The sequence below is a fragment of the Ictidomys tridecemlineatus genome, chromosome 5, assembly GCF_052094955.1.
Source record: "Ictidomys tridecemlineatus isolate mIctTri1 chromosome 5, mIctTri1.hap1, whole genome shotgun sequence".
NCBI lineage: Eukaryota > Metazoa > Chordata > Mammalia > Rodentia > Sciuridae > Ictidomys > Ictidomys tridecemlineatus.
Window position 1 is genome coordinate 151,364,627 of NC_135481.1, and position 25,721 is coordinate 151,390,347.

General features: G+C 39.7%; 1 protein-coding gene across 7 annotated transcripts in view; it reads right to left on the reverse strand.

Annotated features, from left to right (window-relative positions):
- The window catches only part of Otud7a (OTU deubiquitinase 7A), a 324,171-nt gene that overhangs the window by 33,987 nt on the left and 264,463 nt on the right, over nucleotides 1-25,721 (reverse strand). For 6 of the 7 annotated variants that reach the window (XM_040276563.2, XM_078051306.1, XM_021722835.3 and 3 more), the window contains 3 exons: nucleotides 11,271-11,372; nucleotides 7,429-7,556; nucleotides 6,573-6,685 (listed from right to left, as the gene is read on the reverse strand). In XM_040276563.2, coding sequence (XP_040132497.1) covers nucleotides 6,573-6,685; nucleotides 7,429-7,556; nucleotides 11,271-11,372 — 343 coding nt within the window. The remainder of the gene's footprint in view (nucleotides 1-6,572; nucleotides 6,686-7,428; nucleotides 7,557-11,270; nucleotides 11,373-25,721) is intronic. The other variant, XM_078051305.1, reaches the window with a different exon arrangement.

The window sequence follows — 25,721 nt, forward strand, 5'->3', positions numbered from 1 at the left end:
CCATCTTACATTCTCTGCAGATATCCACCCTGTTTTGCCCCACTTAATGGCTTAAAGGCAGAATATCTTAGGAAGTGATGGAAAGAGGAAAAGGCATGTTTTTAATATGTATTGATTTTAAAAATATATATCATCAGTCCTCTGTATCTGTGGGTTTTGCATCTGTATATTCAACCCACTGCAGATGAAAAATAATACAAAACAATTGTATGCACTTATTTTCTTATCATTAACTATTCAGTATAACAACTACTTACATAGCATTCACATTATATTATGTATTATAAGTTTATGGGATTATATTCATGAGTTCTATGCAAATATTTCATCATTTTATCTAAAGAACTTGAGAATCTGTGGTTTTGGTATCCTTGGGGGTTCTGGAACTAATTCCCTACAGATACACGGGAACATGAACAAAAATTTTATATGTGTATGTACTATAAATACACACACGTAATATACACACACACATATATATATATACACATACTTACATACACATTTATAATATTTATATGTATATATGTATATGTGTGTGTGTGTGTATATGTATATGTATATGTGTGTGTGTGTGTGTGTGTGTGTGTGTGTATGCCAAGTCTAAGCACAATGCTCCTGGGTGTGCATTTTCAGCACCTCAGGTGATTATCCTTGCCCATCTGAACCTTAGAGCCAATATGCAGGTGTTCAGGGTCAAGTACTTCAGTAGGTTGCTTGTTCATCTCTGTCACACAGTACTTACTCACTGAGTAAGTATCAGGCAAGTGGATGGGTGAACAATACAACAAGCAGCACAAAGAGGAGAGAACATGGAGTAACAACCGGCACACTCAGGGAAAAAAACTCTCTGATTAGAAACGTGGAGTACTGCTCCTTCCTTAATTCAATGAATAGAAAGGTCACCATCGAAAAGAGATGAGCTGTTCATGAGTCAGATATTGAGCTGAAAGAAGGAAGGCCACTCCATGATGGAACACTCTGGCATCTGAATGGCTATGCAGAGGGACCCCACTGTAACAACAGCAAAAGGGCTAAGTACTAGGCACCACTGTACTGGCATGGCATTCTTCTCATGCAAAATTTGAAGTAGGTCATTGTGTTTCAAACTGAAAAAACAGAAAATGTTCATTGAACATTTAATATGTGTTGGAGCTATGAAAGGCACTCTAAAGGCCTTCAGGTTAACTAGACCTCATGTCACAGGCATCTATCCACTCATTTATCCATCCATCTATACATTCACCAACTGTCCACTCATCCATTCATCTGCTCATCCACCCACTCCCTGCCCATCCTAGTGCTATAACAGGGCTAGGGCATGGAGTTGGGCCATGCCTAGCATGCAGGCTTGTGGCTGGACATTGGCAGCAGCTGTTGAACACAGGTGCCATCTCAGCAAAAGAGAAACTGCTCAGTGACTCTGAAGGTGGCAGAAAGGGTCTTATACACACATATACACATACACCCCCCCCACAATAAGATTTATGTATATTTTTTTCTATTTCTCTGGAGAATACTGACTAATATATAACTTAATATTTTGAATCTATGCTTCTCAGTTCTTGGCATTGATAATAATAGCTTCAAACACCTACCTGACATGCAATTGGAGCTCAGTATGTGGTACTGTTCTAATTCCTATCTAACCACACTAAACCTTCTCCAATCTCTGGGGAATCCTGGCCCCCTAAGAGAGCCAGCCCTCCCTACTCTGACTCCCAGACAAAGTCTGTGCAGGGAAATGGATGAGCACCCATTAGTGGGGGCTAAGCTTTGCTCCCTGTCTCCTCATGTATTGGATCTGAGTGATGGTGTGTGTGGCTTGAGGAGAGTGGTCAGCTCCATGCCTCCTGGCCCTGGTTCTAACTCTTTTATGTACTTACAGGACTATGTCCTTAGCATTCAGCTAGGGTTTGAAAGACAATCAAAAGAAAGGGTTTGGTTGGACTGCACCATGAGGATGCTGCAGTCTGAATGGGCAGACAAAATATAATATAATGAAATCTCAAAAGAGCTGGTGCTCAGAACGGGGCTGTGTATACTTCAGGGAAACATCTCTCTGGGTAAGAAACAAACCAACAAGTGGAACCTGAAAGAAACAATGCAGAGGTGAAGTCTGCCCCAGCCCCCAAGATGTGCATCACAGATTAAATCCATGTTATTGAAGAGTTTGAATATATACATTAAATAAATGTATCTCTGGTAAAATCAACCTTTGAGTGACTTGCAAACATGTCCCTCGTTTTCTTATCCCATGGACCACTTCCTACACAAGAATTTTCTTTTCTTGGAGGGGTGGGGGGTGTCAGGCATCAAACCACTTAGCCACATCCCCAACCCTAATTTGTATTTTATTTAGAGACAGGGTTTCACTGAGTTGCTTTGTGCCTCACTTTTTGCTGAGGTTGGCTTTGAACTTGCAATCCTCCTGTCTCTGCCTCCCAAGCTGCTGGGATTATAGGTGCTACTGCACCTGGCACCATCCTGTTCTTGACATGCAAGTAAATAGAATAAAAACAGAAGCACCTAAAATTCATGTTTTCTAGAGTTATGACTTCCAAAATCTTGAATCAGAAAGATATTCTGGAGCTTCCATGTTTTTGGTGAGATGACAAAAGAGGACACCAAACTTTAGAGGAGAGCTTGAGCATAATCATCGTGGAAGACTGGACCAGAAAAGAAGGTGGCATTATTTCATCATTCACAGAACTCAATGTCAGAGAGGAGCAAGACTCCAGTTTTTGGGACTCATAGAGATAAAGATTTCTGAGCTACAGAGAAAAAGACACTTGGGAGCAGAACACCTGGACTTGAAGTATGGCTTTATGGGAATGCGAAGATTCCAACTCTATCTAGGAGCACCAAAAACTAAGAAGCACTTGTAATATGCCCCATAGTGTTCTAATTTTTTTTTTTGGTATTTTTCTTTCTCCACTGGAAAGTAAACCTATTACTGACACCCTAGAAGTAGCCCTACATCACTGGCTCAGGATTCCAACTTAAGCATTCATATATGGGGACTGAAGTGATTGTGTCCTTGCTCCTGTTGCCCCAACCCTGAGGGGTGGCTTTGTTTTCAGGATGATCCATCAACTAAGTTTTTATAAACTGTGTTGTATTTAAGAGATTTTGTTGGGTTGTGGGACACACTCCAATAGACCAAATATTAACAATAGACCAAGTTCCTACTACTTGGCTCCTCCAATTATCATTTTTGTGATCTTGGAAAGGTCATTTCATCCCATCATTCTGACTCGGCTGTGGCTCTCAACACTGAGGCTCAGTTTTCTAGTCTATGAAAGGGGTGCCCAGGTTTGCAGGACAGGGTTTGATGGGAGGGGTATGGAGCCACGGTCTCTGCTGCCAGCCCATGCTCCTGGGTCTCACCCATTTCCTTCAGACACTCAGTATCAACCATACTTTCTATCTCTGTCTCTCAATAGAGCCTAGAGTTTCATTCTTTAAACAAGAACATACACATCCCACCCTTGATTGCTGGTTTCTCCTCTATGAATTTTCTACAGATTCTTTATTTTTTCCTGTGAGGTGTAACCAGAACTGTGAATTCCAGGCATGGGGACATTTTTGTATAAACTTGAACAATGCCTGGGTCATCTTAGAGATTCATAAAGGTACCTAAATCCTTTTGTTAGGTTGTGATTGAGTACTCAGACCCTACCCTTTAATGTTTTATGAACAGGTACTTGTATTGGTAATTTTAGGTTATGGAAGTGATTCACATTCATTGTCAAAAGAAAAAAAAAAGTACAGAAGTGTAAAGGACAAAAAGTGAGATTGTCTAATGAGAGTGGTGATTTAAGAGGTGTTTCTCAATAGTGCCAGGGCACCAATGTGGATGGCCCTGGCTCTTTGTAGCTTCTGGGACTTACTAACTGCTGTGGGTGGGTCACTATCCAGTGTAGGCTGCAGACATTGGGCCTGACAACCTGAGCCCTGCATGAGAAGGCCATGCGGTTGGGGAATGGATTTGAGCCTTAGGAACCACTGAAAACCCAGGTGAAACTAGCCACAAGGGCTTAGGTACATGCTGGACAGCATCTCCTTGCCCTGGTCTAGGAAGATGGACAGAGGCAGGAGGGTTCCTGCGGCCCTAGTGGCTGCACTGGCTGGTACTGTCTCTCTCCTTGTCTTTAGAGACAGTGGCTTCAGTCTTGCTGTTTCCCAAACCTGCTGGTCCCTGTAACAGTAGAGTGGGAGACTCAAAAGACCAGGAACTATCCTGGGAAAAACAACATCCTTCATCTGTCATTCATTGCTCCTGACCAGGAACATTTTAATCATTGCAATAGAAACTGAACTGGTGAACGGGGTGCCAGTGGTCCAACAAAATCCTCAGGAGTCCTAAGAGGAGGGGGAGGTCCGTAGAGGCACATGACAACTCCTGCTTGACTAACAGGATCAGAGCAGGTCTCAGCAACACCAACACAGCCTTCCTGAAGGCCTAAGTGCCCCCACACCCCACTTATTCTCAGGGTGGAAGAAAGGGTAGAACCAATAGAGAACAAGAGCTGCTGTCCATCACTGAGGAGGCCTTCTCTGCTGCTGTCTGTTCTGCTTCTAAAGGAGGGGTGGAGCTTAATTCCAGTACTCCTTCTACCTCCATTCCCATCAGAATCCTCTAAGTTCCAGAAAGCAGGCAGCAGAAACTGAGGCTGTGGCTTAGAAGTTGGATGGGCTGGACCAGCCATGGGGCTATGGGCAAACCCTCCTGAATGGGGGTCTCAGGAGGCACATATATATATGTGGTGATAGTTACTCATTGCTATGGTTTACAGATCGCTTGAGTGGGTCCTCCAAAGGTTCATGTGTAAGAAGCTTGGTCCTCAAAGTGGCAATTATGGAAGATGGTGGAACCTTTTTTAAGGGGAGGGGGCTAGTGGGAGGTTGTTAGGTCATTGAAGGAGTTACGTTCAGAAGGAATCAAGGCAGTTCTCATGGGACCTTGAGTTAGTTCTCTCTAGAGGGCTGTTATAAAAAGAGCAAGTCTGGCTCCTTTCTGAGCTCTGGCTTCCTCTCTTGTCATGTGGTTTCTCCTTTGTGTATGCACTCCCATCATGGCCTCATCCACTATGATCAAATAGTCGGGGAGTCCCTCACCAGAGCCATTGCTATGCTCTTTGGACTTTCAGCCTCCAAAATTATGAGCTAAATAAATCAAGTTTCTTCCTAAGTACCCAGCTTCAGGTATTTTGTTATAGCAATGGAAAACAGACTAATATACTTATTATTATTGCTGCTATTTTTCCCAACCACTCCTGTATCCTGGTAGAAATATTTGGACTAAATCCAATTCTCCAGAATTTAATCAGATAACTACCCTGTGGCAGATGCAAGTCAGTGAAAGAGATGCTGAGGAATGCCTGAAACCCATCAGGGTGGGACCTGGGAGATGTGAAGAAGAAAAGATTTATGTGCTTTGGAACTAAGTCTTCAGGATGCCTGTCTCCAAACATCCAAACATGCTCTTCTCTCTATAAGATGGATTGTTGATACTGACATGTCACATCATTAAAAACAGTAACAAACAATTCTGTAGAAACTGTGTTTGTGGAGTTCCGCATCTAAAGTATCTAATCTTGGAACACAGTCTAAGCTGCTGCTGCTGCTGTTGTGGGCCCCATTGGAACCTGTTTGATAGCTGGGAGACTCAAATGAGGGGTGGGCCCAGGAGGCACCAGGCTCCACTGTGGTGGGTGTGTGAGGACCTACACAGCTTTTTCTAGGCCTGTGAGTCTGAGGCTGGCCATGAGCTACACATACTCTCTGATCCTTTTGCAGGTCTCTTTAGTGTCAATGCTTACACTTTCGGTTGTTTTTCTGAGACCTTTCCTGGGGGCAACACTTGCCATCAGGTTCAAAAAAAGCATGAACCAAAACACACACCCTTTGAAACATTACGTCTACCTTGTTTTTCAGGCCAGCTCTTCATTCCCACACTGGAACATTTGAGTAGAGCCTTCAGGAACATGCTACTCCTAAATGCACATTGAACATGTGAAGCCTTTTGCTAGGAACATATATAATATCCACAGAGCCTAGCTGAGAAATGCTAAGTATATTAAATGATATTTTGGCTTTCTGTGTGACTTGAAACCAAAGATTACATAGATATTTAGTTAGGAAATAAAACCCAGACCCAGCAGCTAGGGCATTCAGAGCCTGATTCATGCAGTGGCAGTGTGTGGAAATGACCCCTGTCATAGGCTCCCTCCAGGGGCTGCTTATGCCCTCAGTCCCCTCCCTGGCAGTGCCTGCTCTGCATAATGAGGCTTGAGGAAATGGGACTGAGAAGCTTATGTCAGCTTGAGTCTCTGCTTGCAAAATACATATGCAGGTTGGTACACCTCCCAGTATCCGGCAGGATCCAGCTGTCCCCTACAACCTCCCATGCAGCCTCATTCAAAATCTAGTATTTGAAAATTGCAACCTTTCTTTCTTCCACAGCTTTTGGGTACCATACTGTGTCTTTACCACTCCCATGCTGTGTGAAGCCCTAGGTGGCTGGGAGCTCAAGACCACCCTCAGAGAATAGAAAGGACAGCACTTACCCTCCACCTGTGCCACCATTCTTGCTGAAATGTGTACGTGGCTCGCTGGAGGCCAGCTTCAGCAGCTCCGTCCACTCTCGCTCCCACTCCTCCTCTGTGTACACCAGCCCTGACTAGCACAAATGGAAGCCAGTTCAGGAGTTGGGAAGGCCATAGAAGCAATGCCCTCATCTCCCCTCTCCACACTTGCAGCCACACCTGATCAATGGGCTTGGTCAAAGCCACACTGAGTCACCCAGCTGAACAACTGTTAATGTCCTCCAATGGTCACCTTTTGTTTGGACTATATATTTTCAGAAGCTGTAGTCTCTAATTTTAGAGCTAATAAGAGTCTACCACTAGCTAGGGTCATTCCTAGGGATGGGAATAAGGAAACATTAGCCTATACATATGCTTGGCTGGGGGCTGACCATTCAGTTTTTTGAAGGGTCAGTAGGCCACCTTTAATCAGAAAGAAGGCAGAGTCTTCTAAAAGAGCAAAGTGCTAATGTTCTCGTGGTAAGGGACACTTGGTAATCTGGATTGAGCTCACACACAGAGACTGGAAATCCATAGTCTGTACCTGCTAGTAGGTGACTACATAATTCATCATCAACGTTGGGACACTTGAGAGTGAAGGTGGTGGTTTTCCTAACTGGCAAGCCATGAGCATATTGCTGCATCCACAAGGCTGTGCTGTTGTAATGAGGCTCCTCTGACATGAGGTTGAGTGGGGAAATCTCATTAATCCCAGAAGTTGTCTATTCCTGGCCTTACAAGATGGACTTGGACCTGGGGCCACACTCTGGACTCCAGTATGGCTCAAGGCTGCATCTGGTATGGATCCTGGACTCCAACCAGGTCCGCAGATACCAACCTCCTTGTTCTGCTGTGTCTGTTGCCACCTCCACCTCCGCTTCAGGGCTTCCCGCTCAGCACCCGTCCTCATCATGGTGTAGAGAGCTTTTCGTAAAACCAGGTCCCGATCATGAAACCCCCACATTCCTGCAGCCAGGAGACCATAAGGAGCAAAGAAGAGAGAAAGGACATAAGGAAGCTGAAAGCTAGAAGGAACTCAAATTCTCCTACCTACCAGGATGGCCTCCTGTGTCTGCCCAGACAAAGGTAATAACATGTTAGCTGTTTAGTTGTCATCATTCAGAGTTCCTTTTCTTTTGCCAATGCTTCCCTAAACTCAAATGGGTGAAGGAAGTAGTGCAAATACTTCTTAGTGAAACAATAGTGGGTGAAAAGTGACTACTGACTCTCTTTGGCTATCTACCCCAAATCCTGCAGGTTTGCTTTAAGAGACCAAGTGGTCACTGTCTAGGTCTTGTGTTTGGGCGAGGGACTGCCTTTGAAGACAAGTTGATATGTCCTCACCAAGGGCCCCATGCTGGGATGACCAATATCATTCTGGCTTCTCCAAGGTTCTTCCAGATTTGATGTTCAAGGGCATCTCAACTTCATAAGAAGACTGTCAGTGGATGCCACTGCATGCATCTGAGCCAGGAAAGGGCACCTGCCTCCCCAGGAGAAGGTCTCTCACCTGTAGTGGGTGCCGAGGAGCTATAAAGATATGCCAGCCATCTCTGAGTACATGCTCTGGGTAGCTCAGATGTGGTCAAGAAACCCAACCAATGGGATAAGCACTGAAGAGGTGTATAGCCCTAGCTATAGGGGAAAAATTGGGTAAATTCTTCCATCCATCCATCCAAGGTGCTAGGAATGTGTATAGCAGGGACTAAGACACATGAAGATCCTAAAACCTGACAGAGCACACATTGTAGGAAAGTAGTAAGTCAGGCAATCATTAAATCACTGCACAATGTACAATGTCAACACAAGAAGGAATGATAAAGCAGATGAAGAAGACAGAGTGGCAGGTGCATTTGTTATGGTGTGAATGGATGGAGACATCAGAGCAAAGGTTCAAAAGAGTGAAGGAAGGAGCTGAGATGCTATCCCAGGTGGAGGGAAAGGCTAGGGATGGCCCCTCTGCCAAATGAGTGGTCCATATGGTGCCCTTGAGAAAAGGCAAGAGGGAAAGGTGGCTGGTGCTAGGATGAAGGGGACATGGCAACAAGGAAACAGGCAGGCTTTCAAGTGAGCTGGAGCCTCTGGAGAGTTTGACCTTAACTGATTGCTGTTTGTAAAGGCTCAGGCTGGCTTTGATCCTTGGATAAGCAATAATCAGAGACTGCTGTGGGCTTTCTAGTAGGCAGGCTTTTATCTTTCTCTACAGGACAGACAGAGGACATGGCCTTCATTGCTCCTTACTCATTCTCTGACTGTTTTAGCTGTCTTCTGGGGCTCTGAGCATTCTCAGCTCCCATGGATCTTAGTGCAGTCTTTCTCACACAGAGGGTCTCCTTGTCCTATACAAGGTTGCCTCCAGGCCTGACTCCAGGATCACTGTCATCTCTATGTGTGCCCAATAATCCCAGTGTAACATCAGGCCCCCTCAGCTGTTCAACAGCATTGCTGGTGGATGTCACATGGCCTTTTGGCAGTCCTGGTTCTGTGGAGTTTAGCTATGCAAGCACAAAAATGAAAACAAAGTAAAGGTTGAATATCCCTTATCTGAAATTCTTGGGATCAGAAATGTTTTAGATTTTGGATTTGTTCAGATTTTAAAATATGTTCTATATATTCCTTATACACATACCTGAAGGTGATTTATATAATACTTTTAATACTTTTGAACATGGAACAATGTTTCATAGTGTGGAATTTTCCACTTGTGTCATCTTGGTTCTAAAAAAAATTCCCAGATTTGGGGACAATTTGGATTTTGAGATTTGGAATGCTTAACTCATACTGGGAAAAAGGGCCAGCTGCCTTTTAGGTCTGAGCTCATTGTATTGTGGGGGATTCTCAGAGGAGAGCCTTGCAACTCTGGTCAGTCATGGCTTAGTCCTCCCATAGATGGAACAAGGCCCAGGGGAAGACTGCTCTTCCCAGGCAGGCCTAGCAGTCCCATTGTGCTCATGGGGTAAGTGCCATCAGAAGACTCCACAGTGGCATGTGGCCTTCCCACCTGTGGTGCTGATGGGGATAGTGACTCTATATACTGCAGTATCTGAAGGATAAAGCCATTTCCATACCCGAGACTTTGCAACAAGGCCTCTGTTTGACATAGATGAGAGATTTTTCTCTTTTATTCTTTCTCCAGGTTTTATAGAAAACAAAGTAAAATGCATTCAATAGAAGTAGAATAGTTAGTATTAAATATTGTAATGAAATATGACCCAAATACTAAAATCACATTTTTTGCAGAATAGCATGGAAAATTCTCCAAAAAATTTAAGATTACTATACCTCATAAATATGTATAATTATTATATGATGATTAATTTATGATAAAGCAAAAGGCATATTTAAAAAAATATAAAGAGAAAATAACAAATTCCAAGCTGTAAACTAGTGAGATTATAATTTTACTTTAAGAATAGATAAAAGATGAGAAGACAAGATGCTAAAATATTAAAAGAGGTCAACAATGAGTGGTGGAGTTATTGATTTTTATTTTCTTACCATGATAATTGTAGAATGCATTTCAATGCCAACCAAACAAAACAAATCAGATATAATAGTTTTCATGGAAAGGGAGGAGGCAGGTGGATGCATTTGTCCTTCACCATCATCAAGTCCATGAAATGTTCCCCTTACTCTCAGTTGCCATACTCCTCTGGGCCTCCCTATGTCCTTCTCAGACCCTGATGCATTTCCCTTAAAACCCTGTACAATCTGATCTTCATCCACCTCTTACTGAAGTCTAGATGGGTCTGGGGCCTAGCCATTGCTCTGGATCACAGTACCCGTTAAGGCCACATTCACCTGGGAAGGTGGGTTTGCCCACCAAAGACCACATTCTTGTTCGAGAGCCCCATTTCCTGGACAGAGATTATGTTCTCCAGGACTGAAGAGGAATAACTGGCCTGATAGTGAGGCCACTGGTACAAATTCAGACTTGCTTTTGAAAATGAATTTGGCCTTGTGCATGTAAGCAGGACCTCAAGAGAATGAATGAACTTTGAGAAAGTCCACTATGACTCTCAATCATCCCAATATTGCCAAATATTGCCACCCATACTCATGTATCTGCAAATATTTGTTTCCTATTGGGGAAGCTTGCTGATATGTCAGCTGTATATTCTGACCATGGTAATTCCCCTAAGCAATACCTATGCCTATCTTCTTATCAGTTCAGATGCATTATAGATTGCTGTCAATATGATGGTCCCACCATTACCCAACCTCATGTACAGCCTCCCAATCCTCCTGCTAGAACCCCACCTTGTGTTCTGCCTCTAAACACCCTTTTGATTCCTGCCTTTGTACTTTATTTCCCTGGTGTACCTGCCTGGAATGTCTTCTTTTCTACTCTTTTTGGTTCTTCAAGTTTCAGTAAAGATCTTGACTCTTCTAGGAAATCCTCTTGGATATTTTAGGCCAGGGTCTCTAATTCTCATTCCTGAAGTTCTTACTCAAGGCCTCTTTTATTATGACAGGTCTTTTCTAACATGTGTTTCATTGTCCATCAACCCAGTGAGTTACTTCACCAGAAGGGCCAGGATTATTGACTCCATCTCATGGGAACTCTTCCAGATGATAGTGACATGGTGGCTCTACTTAGCATATGTCTGTGCTTTAACCATGCTTTAACCATGCATTTAACCTGGAGCCCTGCCACTCTGTGTGTGCTGCAGAGCTTACCCAGTGAGGCGGCATGTAAAAGGCAGTTTCCATCCCCTGTCGTGGCCAAAGGAAGAAGCCGTTTACAGCTCGTGCACACGGTGGACCACCAGTTCAAGCGACCTGGAACAGAAGTTCACCTTAGAACAGAAGCCTAGAAAAGGCAGGGATCACCAGAAGTGTGTTTGCTAAGCAATCACAAAACATCAGTGAAAGATTTTCTAAAGAATCTCAGTGGGAAGATAGAACATTGTGGCCACTTTTTCTCAAATAAAAAAAGAGCAAAATAGGAGCAAATATGAGTTTAGAAAACTCAAGAGTTTTCTAAATTATATTTAATGGTAGAAACAAAAATTATAACATTGTATGTCTCAATATATACCCAGTTCATATTTAAGACAATCATATTATGAAGGGTGGAGGATGAAGAAACACAAAGGCAGGAAAGAGTTATAGGTTTCACTAAATGTGGTTAAATGTCAACTCCAGTAATCTTTGATAAGGTATATATGTATATATGTAATAGTTAGAACTACCACCAATCAACCGCTATTAGAGTTACCCTCAAAATCCAACCCCATCCAATTTATTCTAGAAAACAGCCAATATTACCTTGACACCAAAATCCAATGAAGAAAGTACAAAAATAGAAAAGTGTAGAATAATATCTTTCCTGGACATGCTAGAAAATTGTTAACAAAATATAAACTTAGCAATATATACAAAGAATTGTAACAAAATAGCACCTAGCAATATATACAAAGGTTTGTACAACATGACCAGTTATTCTAGGGATGCAAGGCTGGATTAATATTTTAAAATTAATCAATTAATATTCCATAGTAATAAACTACAGAAAAAAAGAACCACATAGTCATAGCATGAATGGAGAAAAAGCATTTGATATAAAATTAAATTCTCATTCATGATTAAAACTTTCATAAAATGAGGAAAAGAAGGAAACTTCCTTAACTTGATAAACAACATATACCAAACCATATAGCTAACATCTTACTTAGTGGAGGGAGATTGAATGCTTTACTTCTAAGTGTGGGGAAAAGGTGAGGATATCCACTCTCACAATTGCTATTCAACATAGTACCAGAAGTCATAGCCAGTGAAGCAATAAGAAAAAATAAATTAAAAAGAAAGAAAATAAAGTAGAACCTTTAGTTACAGATTAGAAAGGAAGATATAACACTATTCTTATTGGCAAATGCCAGGGTTTACGTAGAAAATCAGATGGAAACTTAAAAAAGAACTCCTAAAATGAGTTATTTTGTCAAGGTCTCAGGATATGAGATCAATACATATAGATCAATTGTATTTCTATTCACTAGCAATGAAAACATGGGAATTCTAAGATTATAATACCATTTATAATCACTCAAAAATGACTTAGGTATAGATCTAACACAAGTGTCAGTACTTATATGCTAAAAACTATAAAATTCTCATGAAAGAAATCAAAGATCTAAAACAAATGGAAATACATACTGTTTATGAATTAGAAAACACTCAACATAGTAAAGGTGAGTTCAATCCAAATTGACTCTAGGTTAATAGCAATTCCTATCAAAATCTTAGCAAGGTTCTTGTAGAAAGGAAATTATTACCAACTAGAATTCTGTATTTCAGATAAACACAGAATTTATTACCACTGGACCTACAGTAAAAATATAAAAGGTAGAAGGAAAATGATCCTGGATGAAAGCAGGATTATACAAAAGAAATAAAGAGATTTGAAAGGGCAAATATGTTGGTAAATGTAAATAGATACTGACTGTTTAAAGTGACATCAGTAATGTCTTTTGGGAATTAAGTCACACGTAGAATTAAAACAAATGACAGCAGTAGCACAAAATATGACAATGTGTAATAAATGACGTAAGTATTATGGTCCATACATTGGCCAGGAAGTGGTAAAAGTACTAAGATCTATTCCTAAGTAAATTCTAATAATTCAAAGATGCATTTTATAACCTGTGGGATACCCACCCCCAAACCAACAAGCTAACAGAGGAGAAAAGAGAATAGTAAATATTCTTAAATAATTCAAGAGAGTACAAGAAAGAGTTAAAAAAGGAACACATAAATAACAAGATAACATTTAGATTTAAACCAAGATAATAGATTTAAATTAACATATCAGTATTTAAATATGAATGAACTAAATTATTAAATATGAATGATCTAGATATTCCAAAATATCTGAGTCTCATTTATACAGAATGAATAAGTTCTATAGGTCTATTGTAGACCACAGTTGTTAATGCCATATTGTATAGTTGAAATTTGCTAAGGCATAGATATTAAGTGTTCTCACACACCAAAAGTGGTAACTGTGTGAGGTGATGGATGTGCCAATCAACCTAATGGGGGTAATCATCTCACAATGTACATCATTACAGCACAGCGAAGCATGAGCCTCATATTTATGTCAGATCATCGCATCCCCAAATCTCACAGGGGTGGTTCAGAAGCAGGCACAGGTGGACACGGTACACTTAGTGAATTTGTGTTACTGTTGGGGAACCTCAAGCTTAATGAATGCTACACTTTTACAATAGACTGCAAGCAAACCTTTCCAAACTTCGTTCTGGAGGGAGACATTATCTTTATTTTGGTGAACAGTGAACACACCTGTCCTCTGCCACAGAGAGACATTATCTCTATTTTCAAATAAGAATTATTATACTTTGTAATCTCCCTATAGTGGTTCCAAATTCTGCTTCATTGCTAAGGCTTTCTGCTTAGGTTTTTAGTCACTTCAGCTGTGTTCAGCAAAGGATCTCAGGGAAAATCTTTCAAAAAAGTCATTTACAGGCAAGGTTGATATATGCCTAAAATTCCTGAGTGTCACCAAAATCTTTCCCTCCACCCCAATTTTGCAACAACTCTCAGAGTAAAAGCAATCACATCTTTGGGCTTCTCGGGTTTTCCTGTCTCCAGTTTCTTACCCCTTTTAATTCTAAGCACTGTAGCAGCTTTCAGATGCTCTTCTAAAGGAAGTTCTACATTTCTCTCTCTTTTTTCACTGTGGCAGGCAAACAGGCAGGTTTATCATTAGCTATTCCATTGCTCCTGGAAGCAGGAGATGGTCAGTGGATTATTTTTTTTTTGAATATCAATCCAACTCACATTCCTGGAATAAATCCAACTTTGTTATAATGCATTGATGGGTTAAATTTGCTATTTTTTTTGTTTATAGTTGTTATGATTGTTCATGAAAGACTCATGGGTCTATCACTTGTCAAATGGAAATGGCATCCAAGAATAGAGCTGGCTTGGTCCCAGTGGCATTTTGGGATTACATGAAAAAGTGACAACAAATCCCTCTGAAGGAAACTATCCTCTACACTGCTGCCCAAAGTAAAAGTGCTGACCCTGTGGGGCTCTTGATACAGAGTCCTCTAAATCCCTAGACCTGGATTACTGATGCCTCCACTAAGCTAAAATCTGGTGGCGTTCACTGAGTGGTGCCGCCGTTCGCTCCAGCACCAGCTATGCAGGACTGGAAGCAGAGCTGGCCATCTGTTCACTGGGCAGGACTTGAGGCTGTACTCATAGATCTAGCCAGCATTCATTGATGAAGCTTATTATATTTTTACTGATTCTTGGGATATTGTCAATGACCTGGCAATTTGGTCTGCCTTTTGGGAAACTACAGACTGGTAGATTAAAGTCACCATCTTTGGGACCACAAAATGGGATAGCAAATTAAAACTGCTGATCCAAATATCTTGGCCACTCACATCAATGTACATAGTGAGCTTTGTCCTCTGATGAGATGACCTGTGGAGCCTGCACCTCCTAGACTGACACCATGGCTGCCTGAGCCCTCACCAGCCACACAGAGCCACACTCTCACCATCACAGAGGGGCAGAAGTGAAGGATTTTATATTAGGATGCAGAGGTTGCCACTGTATGTATCCTCAACTCACTGTCTCATGGACAAGGAGGATATGCTGCTTGAGATGCTGCTCCTGCCTGCTCCTGGAAGACTGACTTTCAGGGCTGGCACTGCCTCACTGCTGCTGACACGTTCTCAGGTAAGAGAGCTGCAGCTCTGGTCTGTCAGTCTGTAGCTTTGTCTGGTGAGTCAACTCTGACAACACCATTATGACCCTTACGACTCATGTATGTCTGCTTTTGGCTTTCAGCCTGATGATCATGTGCCTTTTATTAAAAAGCTATCAACAAAGGGCTGATAGTGGACATCTTCAATGGGGTTTCCATGTTCTCTACCATCCAAAGGTACCTGATATAATGGAGCATGGGGTGGCCTTCTAAAAAGTAGCCTCAAAAATATTTCTGGTTGTAATGGTCTGAATGTTTGTGTCCCTCAACAGTTCACACATTGAAACTTAATCCCCAGGCCAGTGGTGTTGAGAGCTGGGGCATCTAGGCAGGGGTTCATTTGGAAGAGCTCTTCCCTCATGAATGATATTAGTACTCTTATAAAAGAGGTCTGAGAGAGCCTGTTGGTCCATTCTATCATGTGAGGACATATAGAAGAAACCCTGTGCAAAGAATGAGCCCTCACCAGAAACCAAATCTGCTAGCACCTTAATCTTGGGATTATTAGCCTCTAGAACTGTAAACAACAGAATTCTGTTGTTTCTAAATTAACCAGTGTAAGGCACTTTGTTCTAGCAGCCTGAACAGACTAAAACACTGACCCTCTCTCCCTGCCTTTCTCCTGATGTGCACTTGTCTCAGGCAGCTTCTGGGCTTTATAGCTGTAGCTGCTGTAGACCAAGTGGCTTAAACATTACCGTTCCCAGATCAAGTTGTCAGCTGATATGGTTCCTGAAAAAGGCTCTCTTCCTGGCTTGTACATGGCCACCTTCTTATCATGTCCTCACATGAGCGAGTGAGTGAACTCTGGTGTCTCTTCTTCTTACAAGGACACGGATCTCATCATGGCGGCCATCCTCATGACCTCATCGAAACCTAATTTCCTTCCAAAGGCTCTACTTCCTAATACAATAAAATTGGGGTTTCAGGCTCCAACATATGCAATTTTGGGGGATGTGACTGCCTTAGTAAGGCAGTTTGTTCACTGTATGAGTTTGTTACAAAAAGGTATCATCTCCTTTCAGCTATTTCCTGGTTAGTGATCAGGATGAACAGGATAGGAGTTGCATAGGCCTATTTTTGAAAATCCAGATTCCACCTGAGCATCTCTGATCATTTTGAATAGCTCGTTTTCCTCTGGTCACTCCTAGGTGTTTGGCATATTTGAGTGTCAGTCCAGCCAAAAGGAAACCTAGAAAATTCAGATGGAATTATGGTTCAATTTTATAAAGAACTTTTGTTCCTCTTGTTGTTTACCTTGAGAGATAGTTGTAATCAGGTGATGATTTTTTTTGAAGGATGAGTTAGTTTTGGTAATATGGTTGAACACATCAATTTTGTGAGGGGTAGAGGAGCAACAACCAACCCCAGCACATGAGGGGAGAAGATCTTAATACCCTAGAAAATAAAGGGGCAGATGGGACACAGTGACAATGTTTGTTTTCTAGAACTAACCCTGGAGAATTCTGCATGAAGAAATGTGCCCTGGGGTAGATCTCCAAAACTGTTGCATGTGCCTTAAATAGAACAGTGTCCTCCTCTGATTCAGGAGTTTCAGGTCTTCTGTCAACCACCATGAAACCATGGAAGACTAGTTTGTTTTAGCTTGCAAGCAGAGTAAAAAATCTCAGACATTTCACAGTTTTTGTCATAAAGCAGATTTTTTTTCAGATGGTTCATGAGATATAGAGTGTACTATCCATGAGGAGAGGGAGGTCTCACAAAATATAACAGGATGAGTTGAATATATTAGATAATCAGGCATGAATTTGAAGTAGACGGAGCCCTATCAGGACTGAAAAACAGCCTCAGTCCTATAGTCCCTGACTACAGTAAGGTAGTCGGGCACCAAAGGGAAGGGAAGACCCTCTCTGGAGAAGTGTAACATCATGTAGAATCTACAATTTTATGTGCATAATGTCTGAAAGCAGATAAAAAATTACTAGGCATATAAATAAACAAATACCCATCCGGAATTATATGGATGAAATAAAAATGAGCTAAAAAAACAAGACACCTGGATGATCCAGATTTTAAGATTACCTTGACAGGGATTTGGAAGTAACTTGGATTAATATTTTCAAGAAAACAGAGAAAATGGACCAGAAGCCATATTTGAACAAATAATGTTCAAGTATTTTCCAAATTTGGTGAAAGACAGATTATGGGACATCTTGAAACCCTCTGAAGAATTAATACAAAAAAAAAAAAAAAAAACCATGACAAGACATGTGGGAAAACTGTTGGAAATTAAACATAAACTCTTAAAAGTAGAGAAAAATGTTACAAAGAGAACAATAAGACAGAGTTCTCATACAATGCAATGAGAGCATTGAAGTGCTGAATGAAAATAACCTCCACTCTAGACTAGAGTCTGTCCCCAGAAAAATTAACCTTCAAAAATGAAATTGCTAGGGAAATAAAGAAAATTCTCAATTTAATACAGGTCATCTATGGAAACCCTAAGTTAACACGATACTTAATGGCACGATACTGCATGCTTCCAACTAAGAAAGAAAACAATATTTAATACTGATAAAGGTCTAAGTCAGGGCAATTATATAAGAATAAAAAAATAAAAGGCAAAAATATGGGACAGCAATAAGTGAAACTGTATTTACTGGTAGATGGAATAATTTTATGTAGAAAATACTTAAAATCTACCAAAAACTCCTTGATCTAATGAATGAATTCAAATTTTCCAAGGTAAACACCTATTTATATACTAATAAAAACAATAGAATAACATTAAAAATATAAATACTTAAACATACATTTAATGAAACACAAGTGATATCTAAACTGAAAGCTATAAGACATTCCTATAAGAATGTCAAGACTTATATAAGAGATTTATCATATGCATGGATTAGACTTCTTGTCAATAAGATACCAACTTCCCCTAAAATTCATATATAGACAATGTAAGCCCCACTCAAAATTTCAGAAGGCTAAATTTTCAGAAAGTGACAAGTTGATTCTGAATTTATATGATTATAAAAAAAGTAATTGGCCCATATAATCTTAAAGACAAACCAAGTTGCAGCACTTATAATTCCTGTTTTAATAATTTATTATAATGCTACAGTAATCAAGATTTTATAGTACTGGCATAGAAAAGACAAATAGATCAGTGGAAAAAATCCAGACTGGAAAAGACACATACAGTTTAATGGTCAAGTGATTTTCCATGGAAAATGAAGCCTGTAAAAGGGAAATGAAACTATTTTTCAACAAATGGTAATAGAATTATTGGATTCATGAAAACACCTTCAATATCTTTTTTGCACCATAAACATAAATTAACTTGATCTGGATTCTAGACACATGTTTAAAAATTAACCTTACAAAGATTTTACAGACCTCCATATAAAAGCTAAAACTATAAAGTGTCTCAGAAAAAAGGAAGAGAATATTATTGGGATAGGCAAAGAAAAATTATTAGCACATTTTACTGGATATATTAGAAAGTCCCAAAAAATCAATAAGAACTAGACAACCAACTTAATAAAAATGTGCAAAAGACTTAAGAAAGACATTTCACCATAAAGGAATAAAAAAAGCAAAAAAAAAAAAAAAGACAAAAAGATGCTATACATTAATTTTCATCAATGTAAAACAAACTAAAACTGCAAGACGTCATCACTTTATGCTCTATTGGAGCAGTAATAGTAACACTACTAAAAACAGCAAATGTCAGTGATCTAGAACAACTAGAACTTTCATATTTTGCTGTTGCAAATGTAAAATGGCACAATGATTTTTGAATAGCTTTTGACAATTTCTAGCAAAGTTAACCATACACAAACCATATGATCCAGAAATTTCAATCTTGGATATTCCCCAAGTGGTATAAAATTAAAAAAGAAGATTTGGACATGAACATTCACAGTAGCCTTAGTATTCAACAAAGTCAATTGTTACCAAGTCTGAGATTGTAGCTCCAAAATAACTTGCACTTAATAGTGATCTTAGGCTCTGTTTTCTAGTGAATCTGTATTAGTCTGTTTTCCATGGGTAATAACAAAATACCTGAACTTTATAAACGAAAGAGGTTTATATAGCTCACAAGTTTTGAGGCTAAAAGTCCAAGATCAGGCAGCTATATCTGTTTAGTCTAGTGAGGGCCTCATAGTTGGATTGCATCATGGTGGGAGCATATGAGAGAGTGAGAGAGAAGTCACATGGTGATGCTGGAAGCCAGAGAGATCAGGGGTCAGGTTTGCTGTTTTACAACCTCTTACTCTCATGGGAACTAAACAAGGTCCCATGATAACTGTATTAGTCTGTTTTCCATGGGTAATAACAAAATACCTTCCGAGAGTAGCAACGACCTAACTATCTTCATTTATGCTCCATTGGAGCAGTAATAGTAACACTACTAAAAACAGCAAATGTCGGTGATCTAGAACAACTAGAACTTTCATATTTTGCTGTTGCAAATGTAAAATAACAAATTCCTTCCGAGAGTAGCAACGACCTAACTATCTTCCACTAGGCCCCACCTCTCATCCACAACTTCACACATGACCACACAGGGGACCATGTTTCCAATATATGAACTCTTGGAGGAATAATTGAAACATATCCAGATCATAGCATCAATATGACCTGGAAATTCCACACTTATTTACTCAAAATAAGTGAAAGCATAGGAATTGTACAAGAATATTAATAGTAGTCTTATTTATCCATGAAACCATTTACTAAGAAATCTGGGATGCATCTTAGAAATAAACAACATTAATAGATGTCAGGCTCTATGTCCCTGAGACTCTGGGCCAAGTCATCATCATGTCATTCACTCTTTCTCAGGAAGTTCTTAAGATAAAAACCAAAAGCGGGGGGAACACAAGAAATAGGAGGGGCATGGAATAGACCATGCAGGAGGAGTGAGGGAAAAGCAGTCTCCAGGATGATGCTGTGGGAGACACCAGTCTACCTGGATGGCAGGGGTGTTTGTGCTCTTAATTGCTTTTCAAAAGACTATCTGGTTTATCTGATGATGGTGTCACATGTACTGCGTGACAAAAATGTCATTTTACGTGTTGTTTCTGGGTTACTATTAAGATTGTTTAAGTTTGTGGATCAAGTTTATGTGTATTTATATATATATATATATATATATATGTTCGTGTGTTTGCTCTATGCTTATTATGTTTACATATGAATCAAGTTTATGAAACACGTTTATGAATCAAGTTTCTAATATTACCTGAGACTACTAATGACATACATACACATTTGTTATTGTTTTTTTTGTTTTTACTTAAGGGATGAAGACATTTGTCTACTTCTTAAGACCTTTAATTTTTTGTGAATTTCGATCAATTGAGAATTTTTACTGTAGACATTTCTAAGAAGTTGTAAAAATCATTTTTTTTAAAAAAGAGAGTAAGAATGATATGATATAAATAATTGAAGGGATATTATTTACATCTCTTCATTTCAACTGTCAATGCTAAGAGTATTGTTGTTGCTGTTGGATTTTATTTTATTTTTTTTGGCATTGCTGGGAATTGAACCCAGGGCCTGGTGCATACTAAGTAAATCTCTGGCCCAAGAATTAATTTTTAATACAAGGTGTTATTGCTTTCAGAACAGAAATAATGAAAGATAAAGATGACAAGTAGCACTTGAAAATTAAGGTTCTCAAAAGCACATTTACTTTAGAGTCAGTGAGATATTACCTAATATATCATCACGTTAATCAAGTTTAATATAATAAACTTCGTCAGTACTTTGTTTAAACTGAATCCCTATCTGGTCTGTAGTTAAGATTCAGTAATTCCATTTTAATGATAAGTGGCTTTATTGATATTAAAGAAACTATGCCTTTAATTCTAGATGAAAACATGTCCTAAAACTAACACTACAAAATTAAATAGGCAAGTATCAATTACATGAAGATGCTAATGCTTATGCTAACAATTGGTATATTCTTACCACCTGCAAATCATCTTATTAAAGCTAAATGAGAAATGCAATTAAGAGCCTTAATTAACAGTATCACCGGATGGCCTGTTGGAGGCATAATTGGAAAAAACATGCAATCACTTAGTAACTTCTTTTTCTCTAGGCTGTGAAATAGCAAGCTGTCTCACCTGACTTTAAGAAGTCTTTTTATAAATCCAGGCTAAGAGATATTAAAACTGCATCACCACAAAGTAAAAGAAAAATGACAAGATTCTTGCTTATCAAGGCATAAAACTCAACAAGGTGTCTGAAATATCTGCAAGCCTGACATGTTTAATATCAAAGTAGGCTGTCCTCATTCATTCTTTGAATTGGATCTAAGCTGCTACTGGCTCCAGGCAATAGTCAGTGGGTGTGCTTGTGGGGAGTGAGTGGGGGAGGCAGAAAAGGGATATGCTAGCCAGGCAAGTGTTGCATTGATGTGGCAGTACATTTTGTCCAAAGCCATAGCTTTCCCCTTCCATCCTTGCTCACAGAGCCTGAATCTTCCCTGTCCTAAGGGGACTGACTGATAGGTCTTGGAAAACCCATGAAATATCATTCCCTTCTTGGGGACTGGTGTTGGCTTGGCCATATGCTTTTACTGGCCCGGTAGATGTAAGAAATAATCTGTGAGGGACAGCTACCTGGAAAATGTTGTTCATTCTTCAAAAGGACCTTGTCAGGTGAGAGGAGATGTTGCCGGAAGCAGTATAGCCACACTGTATCCCCAGTGGAGCTAACACTGAGCTGCTGGGGAGGAAATATTAGGTAGCTAGTCAGCCGTGAACAATGGGTGAGGGAAGGACAACAAAGGGTGGTGCCTTACAGGGAGGACATCAGAATATACATCAAAGAGACTGCATAGGTTATAGGCAGGGAACCTTAGCAAAATAGCCAAACACCTGGAAAATGGGCACTGGATTGCCAAACCTGCCCCAGTCATAGTTAATTAAAACCCCTTAAGGGAACGATCATTTCAAGATCACGTCACACTCATCCCTTGCGAACAGGCCAACACCAAAACCAAGTCACACCTACTCCTTTTGACTAGGTCACCACGACTCTCACAGAGAGAAAATGTGCTTAGGGCTAATTTCTGGGGTATAAACTGTGTAAGGGTGTATTATAGAATGGGACAAGAATAAAGGGACTTCAAATCCTTAAAACTCCTAGACTTTGTTGTAAGAGCCATGCCGTTCTTTCCAGAGGTGATCTATGTAGTCTCTATACTGTATGTCATTCTCACTTCTCACTCTTGTTATTCTGTGTGATCTGTTTGAAATTCTTCCTGTGGGATCACAAGAGCCAGAGGCCATGAATCCCTGCAGCCACTTTGGCTCCACAGGCAGGTGGGTCTCCTCCTTTGCAACAGAAGACAGGGTTTGGTGTGTGTGGGTCCTGGAGCTGCCAGCCCTGCCATGAGCTTCCCTTATTTACTGTCCCTCTCGAGATGGCTCACATTGTCCCTTGAATGTATATCTGCTTTACTAAATAAATCTGTGACTCTGGCATGTGCTGAAATTCTTTTCTGTTGTGCATGTCAAAATTGTAAAGGTGCTTTTGAGGTCAGTTAAATATGGATTCTATGTTAGTTATCATTATTAAGTTGGTGGTATTTGTCTTAAGAGGGATAATATTCTTTTGGTCATAAGAAAGAATGTCTTTAGGTTTAGATGATACATGCTTCAAGGGGTAAAGTGTCTGTAATACACAGTCAAATGGTTCAGAATTGCATGACTGCATATATAAAGACTGATGAATTCACATATACATATCTATCTCTATATACCTATATCATCATACATATAAAGAGATTAAAAAAAGTGACAATAAAAACCAGTGACTCACACATACACATATCTATCTCTATACAACATATGTATCTCTATATACCTATATTATCATACATATAAAGAGATAAAAAAAGTGACAATGAAAACCAGTGACTCTTGATGCAAAACACATAGGTACTAATCTCTCAACTTTCCTGTAAATTTCAAAATGTACAACAAAAAGAACACCAACTGGGTTTACTCTACAGTTTTAGAAAATGGAGACATTCTATTCTGGTGCCAAAGACAATTTCTGTGTAAATTAACTCATTTGTCTTGATTAAGTTTAAAAAGATTGGATCAATTTTGTTAAACACACTTTGGGGGAATCTAATGGATGCAGTTACTAACTTGAGGGATTTTTTTTTTGCTTTTCTATAGATTAAGTTGGAATTTTTCCATGTTGGTTACAATGTTCAAATTCTTCAGGCACAAAATCCTGAAATGTACAGATGATTTCTCCCAATTGTCTCCTATCTATTCCCCGGCACTCATGGAAGACAGCGTTAATGAATCATAAAACTTTCCATGGCAGACATGCTAATTAATCATTACTCTTTCCACAAAAGAGGTAGAAGACCTGATTATTCTTCTCAACTCAGAGCTATAGGCAATAATGACTAGTTGTTTCAAGTTGACAATGAGGACAGAATGAATTATTACTCATTAAGTGGGCTTTGGAAAACCTACCCTTGCAGAATCTGTGAACAGATTTCTATTACTTTTTTACTTACTTTCCAGCTAAGTATAAGGCAACAGCAGTAGATTGGCACAGGGATTTTGAAGCTTGACTAACTGGATTCAAATCTCAGTTTCACCACTTCTTAGCAATGTGACCTTGGGCAAGTTACTTTACCTGTTCACATCTCAGTCCCTGATTCTGAAAACAGGATAACAGTAGTATTGACCTAATAGAGTTTTAATGAACATTATTTTATTTAATATATGGAAAACATTAAAACAGGGCTTGGCAAAGAGAAAGCACTATATATTTGTTTTTGTTAAAATAGGTCCTAAATTCTGGGTTAAATTTATGAATATGCCAGTGGATGAACAAATGGCCCCAAACTTTCTGTTTTAAAAAGTGCCCTCACCCACCAAGGTCCTTTCTAGGGTAGGTACAATTGCTTTTATATTCATGGAGGAAAGACCCAAAGGAAATTGTTCTCATGGCATTGAGTGCCTGGTATTGCTCCAAGTGAGGAGTGCTGACGCAGGATGAAGCAAGTATAGAAGTGGGAGGAAGTGCTCAGGAGCTGGGAAAGCAATGGGCAAACAGCTGCAATATTTTTTATTGAATATGTATAGATTGTCCATAGGTTGAAATTTTGAAAAAAAAAAAAAAGAAATAAAATGGTCCCTCAGTATAAATAGCTTGTGAAACACTGCTGAGAGATCTAAATTATACTCCCGAATGGAGGAGGCATCTAAACATAGCCTATTAAATTGTTTGCCTACAGTGATTGTCTAAGTTAGAGTATTAGGGGAAAGAGTCTTTTAAAGAGCAAAATCAAGTAGGTCTGAGGGAAAATGAACCATCTTAGGAACATGAGAAAGACCTGGCCTTATAGGTGCTTTTATGGTCAGAATGTGTCTCCTGTAATTTCATATATTGGAAATTTATGCCCAAATTCAAATGCTTATGGTAAGGGAGATAGTAATGCTTATGGTTTGGGAGTAGCCTTTGGGTAGTAATTAGGATTAGAATAGGTTAGGAGGCTGTGGGCCCTCAGGATGGCATTGGTGGCTTTGTAAGAAGAGAGACCAGGGCTAGCATGCTTGCTCTGTTGTGATGTCCTCTACATGTTATGAGGCACCCTGGAGCCTCATCAGATGCCAGCATAATGCTCGTAGCCTTCCCAGTCTCCACAAGTAGAAGGCACCAGCATTAGGTTGAGCACAGGGATTTTGAAGCTAGACTAACTGGATTCATGAACCATATAAAATTCTATTCTTTATCAGTTACCTTGTCCCAAATATTTCATTATATAGTAAGAGAATATGGACCAAGATAGGAGTCAAGCCTAATGGCCTAATCAGTCAAAGAAAACAACTCTTTGAAACAGTTAAAAATCTTTTTTTTTTCTTTTTCTTTTTATTTATTTATTTTTGTGGTGGTGGGGATTGGACCAGGGCCTTGTACATGCAAAGCAAGTGCTCTACCACTGTGCCCTGAAAATATTTCTTGTATTTTTACAACCTCCCATTGACTTTTACTTTTGTTATTCTATATTTTCTAAATTCTTGATTCCTCTGTAATACTTCATGAAAAATAATTAAAAATAACATTTTTTCTTGCATGAGCACAGAATTACAGAAAGAGTGGGAGCTGAAGACTTTGTTCCCAGTCTTTTGAAGAGAGAAGTCACCCTCCCCAAGATGAGTGGGAAGGGAAAGATTTAAAGTGAAAAGGAGGTCAGAGAAAATAAAAACACTCCTTTAAACAACCCTTTGAAATGCATATCTGTGCTTGGAAGAAAGTGCGGTAAATCCCCAATGACAAAAAGGGGAAGAAAAAGGAAATTAGATAAAAATACATACCAACCCTGCAACTGCTTATGTGTAGAGACATTTGTTTGTTCAGTCACTTTGCAAGAACCA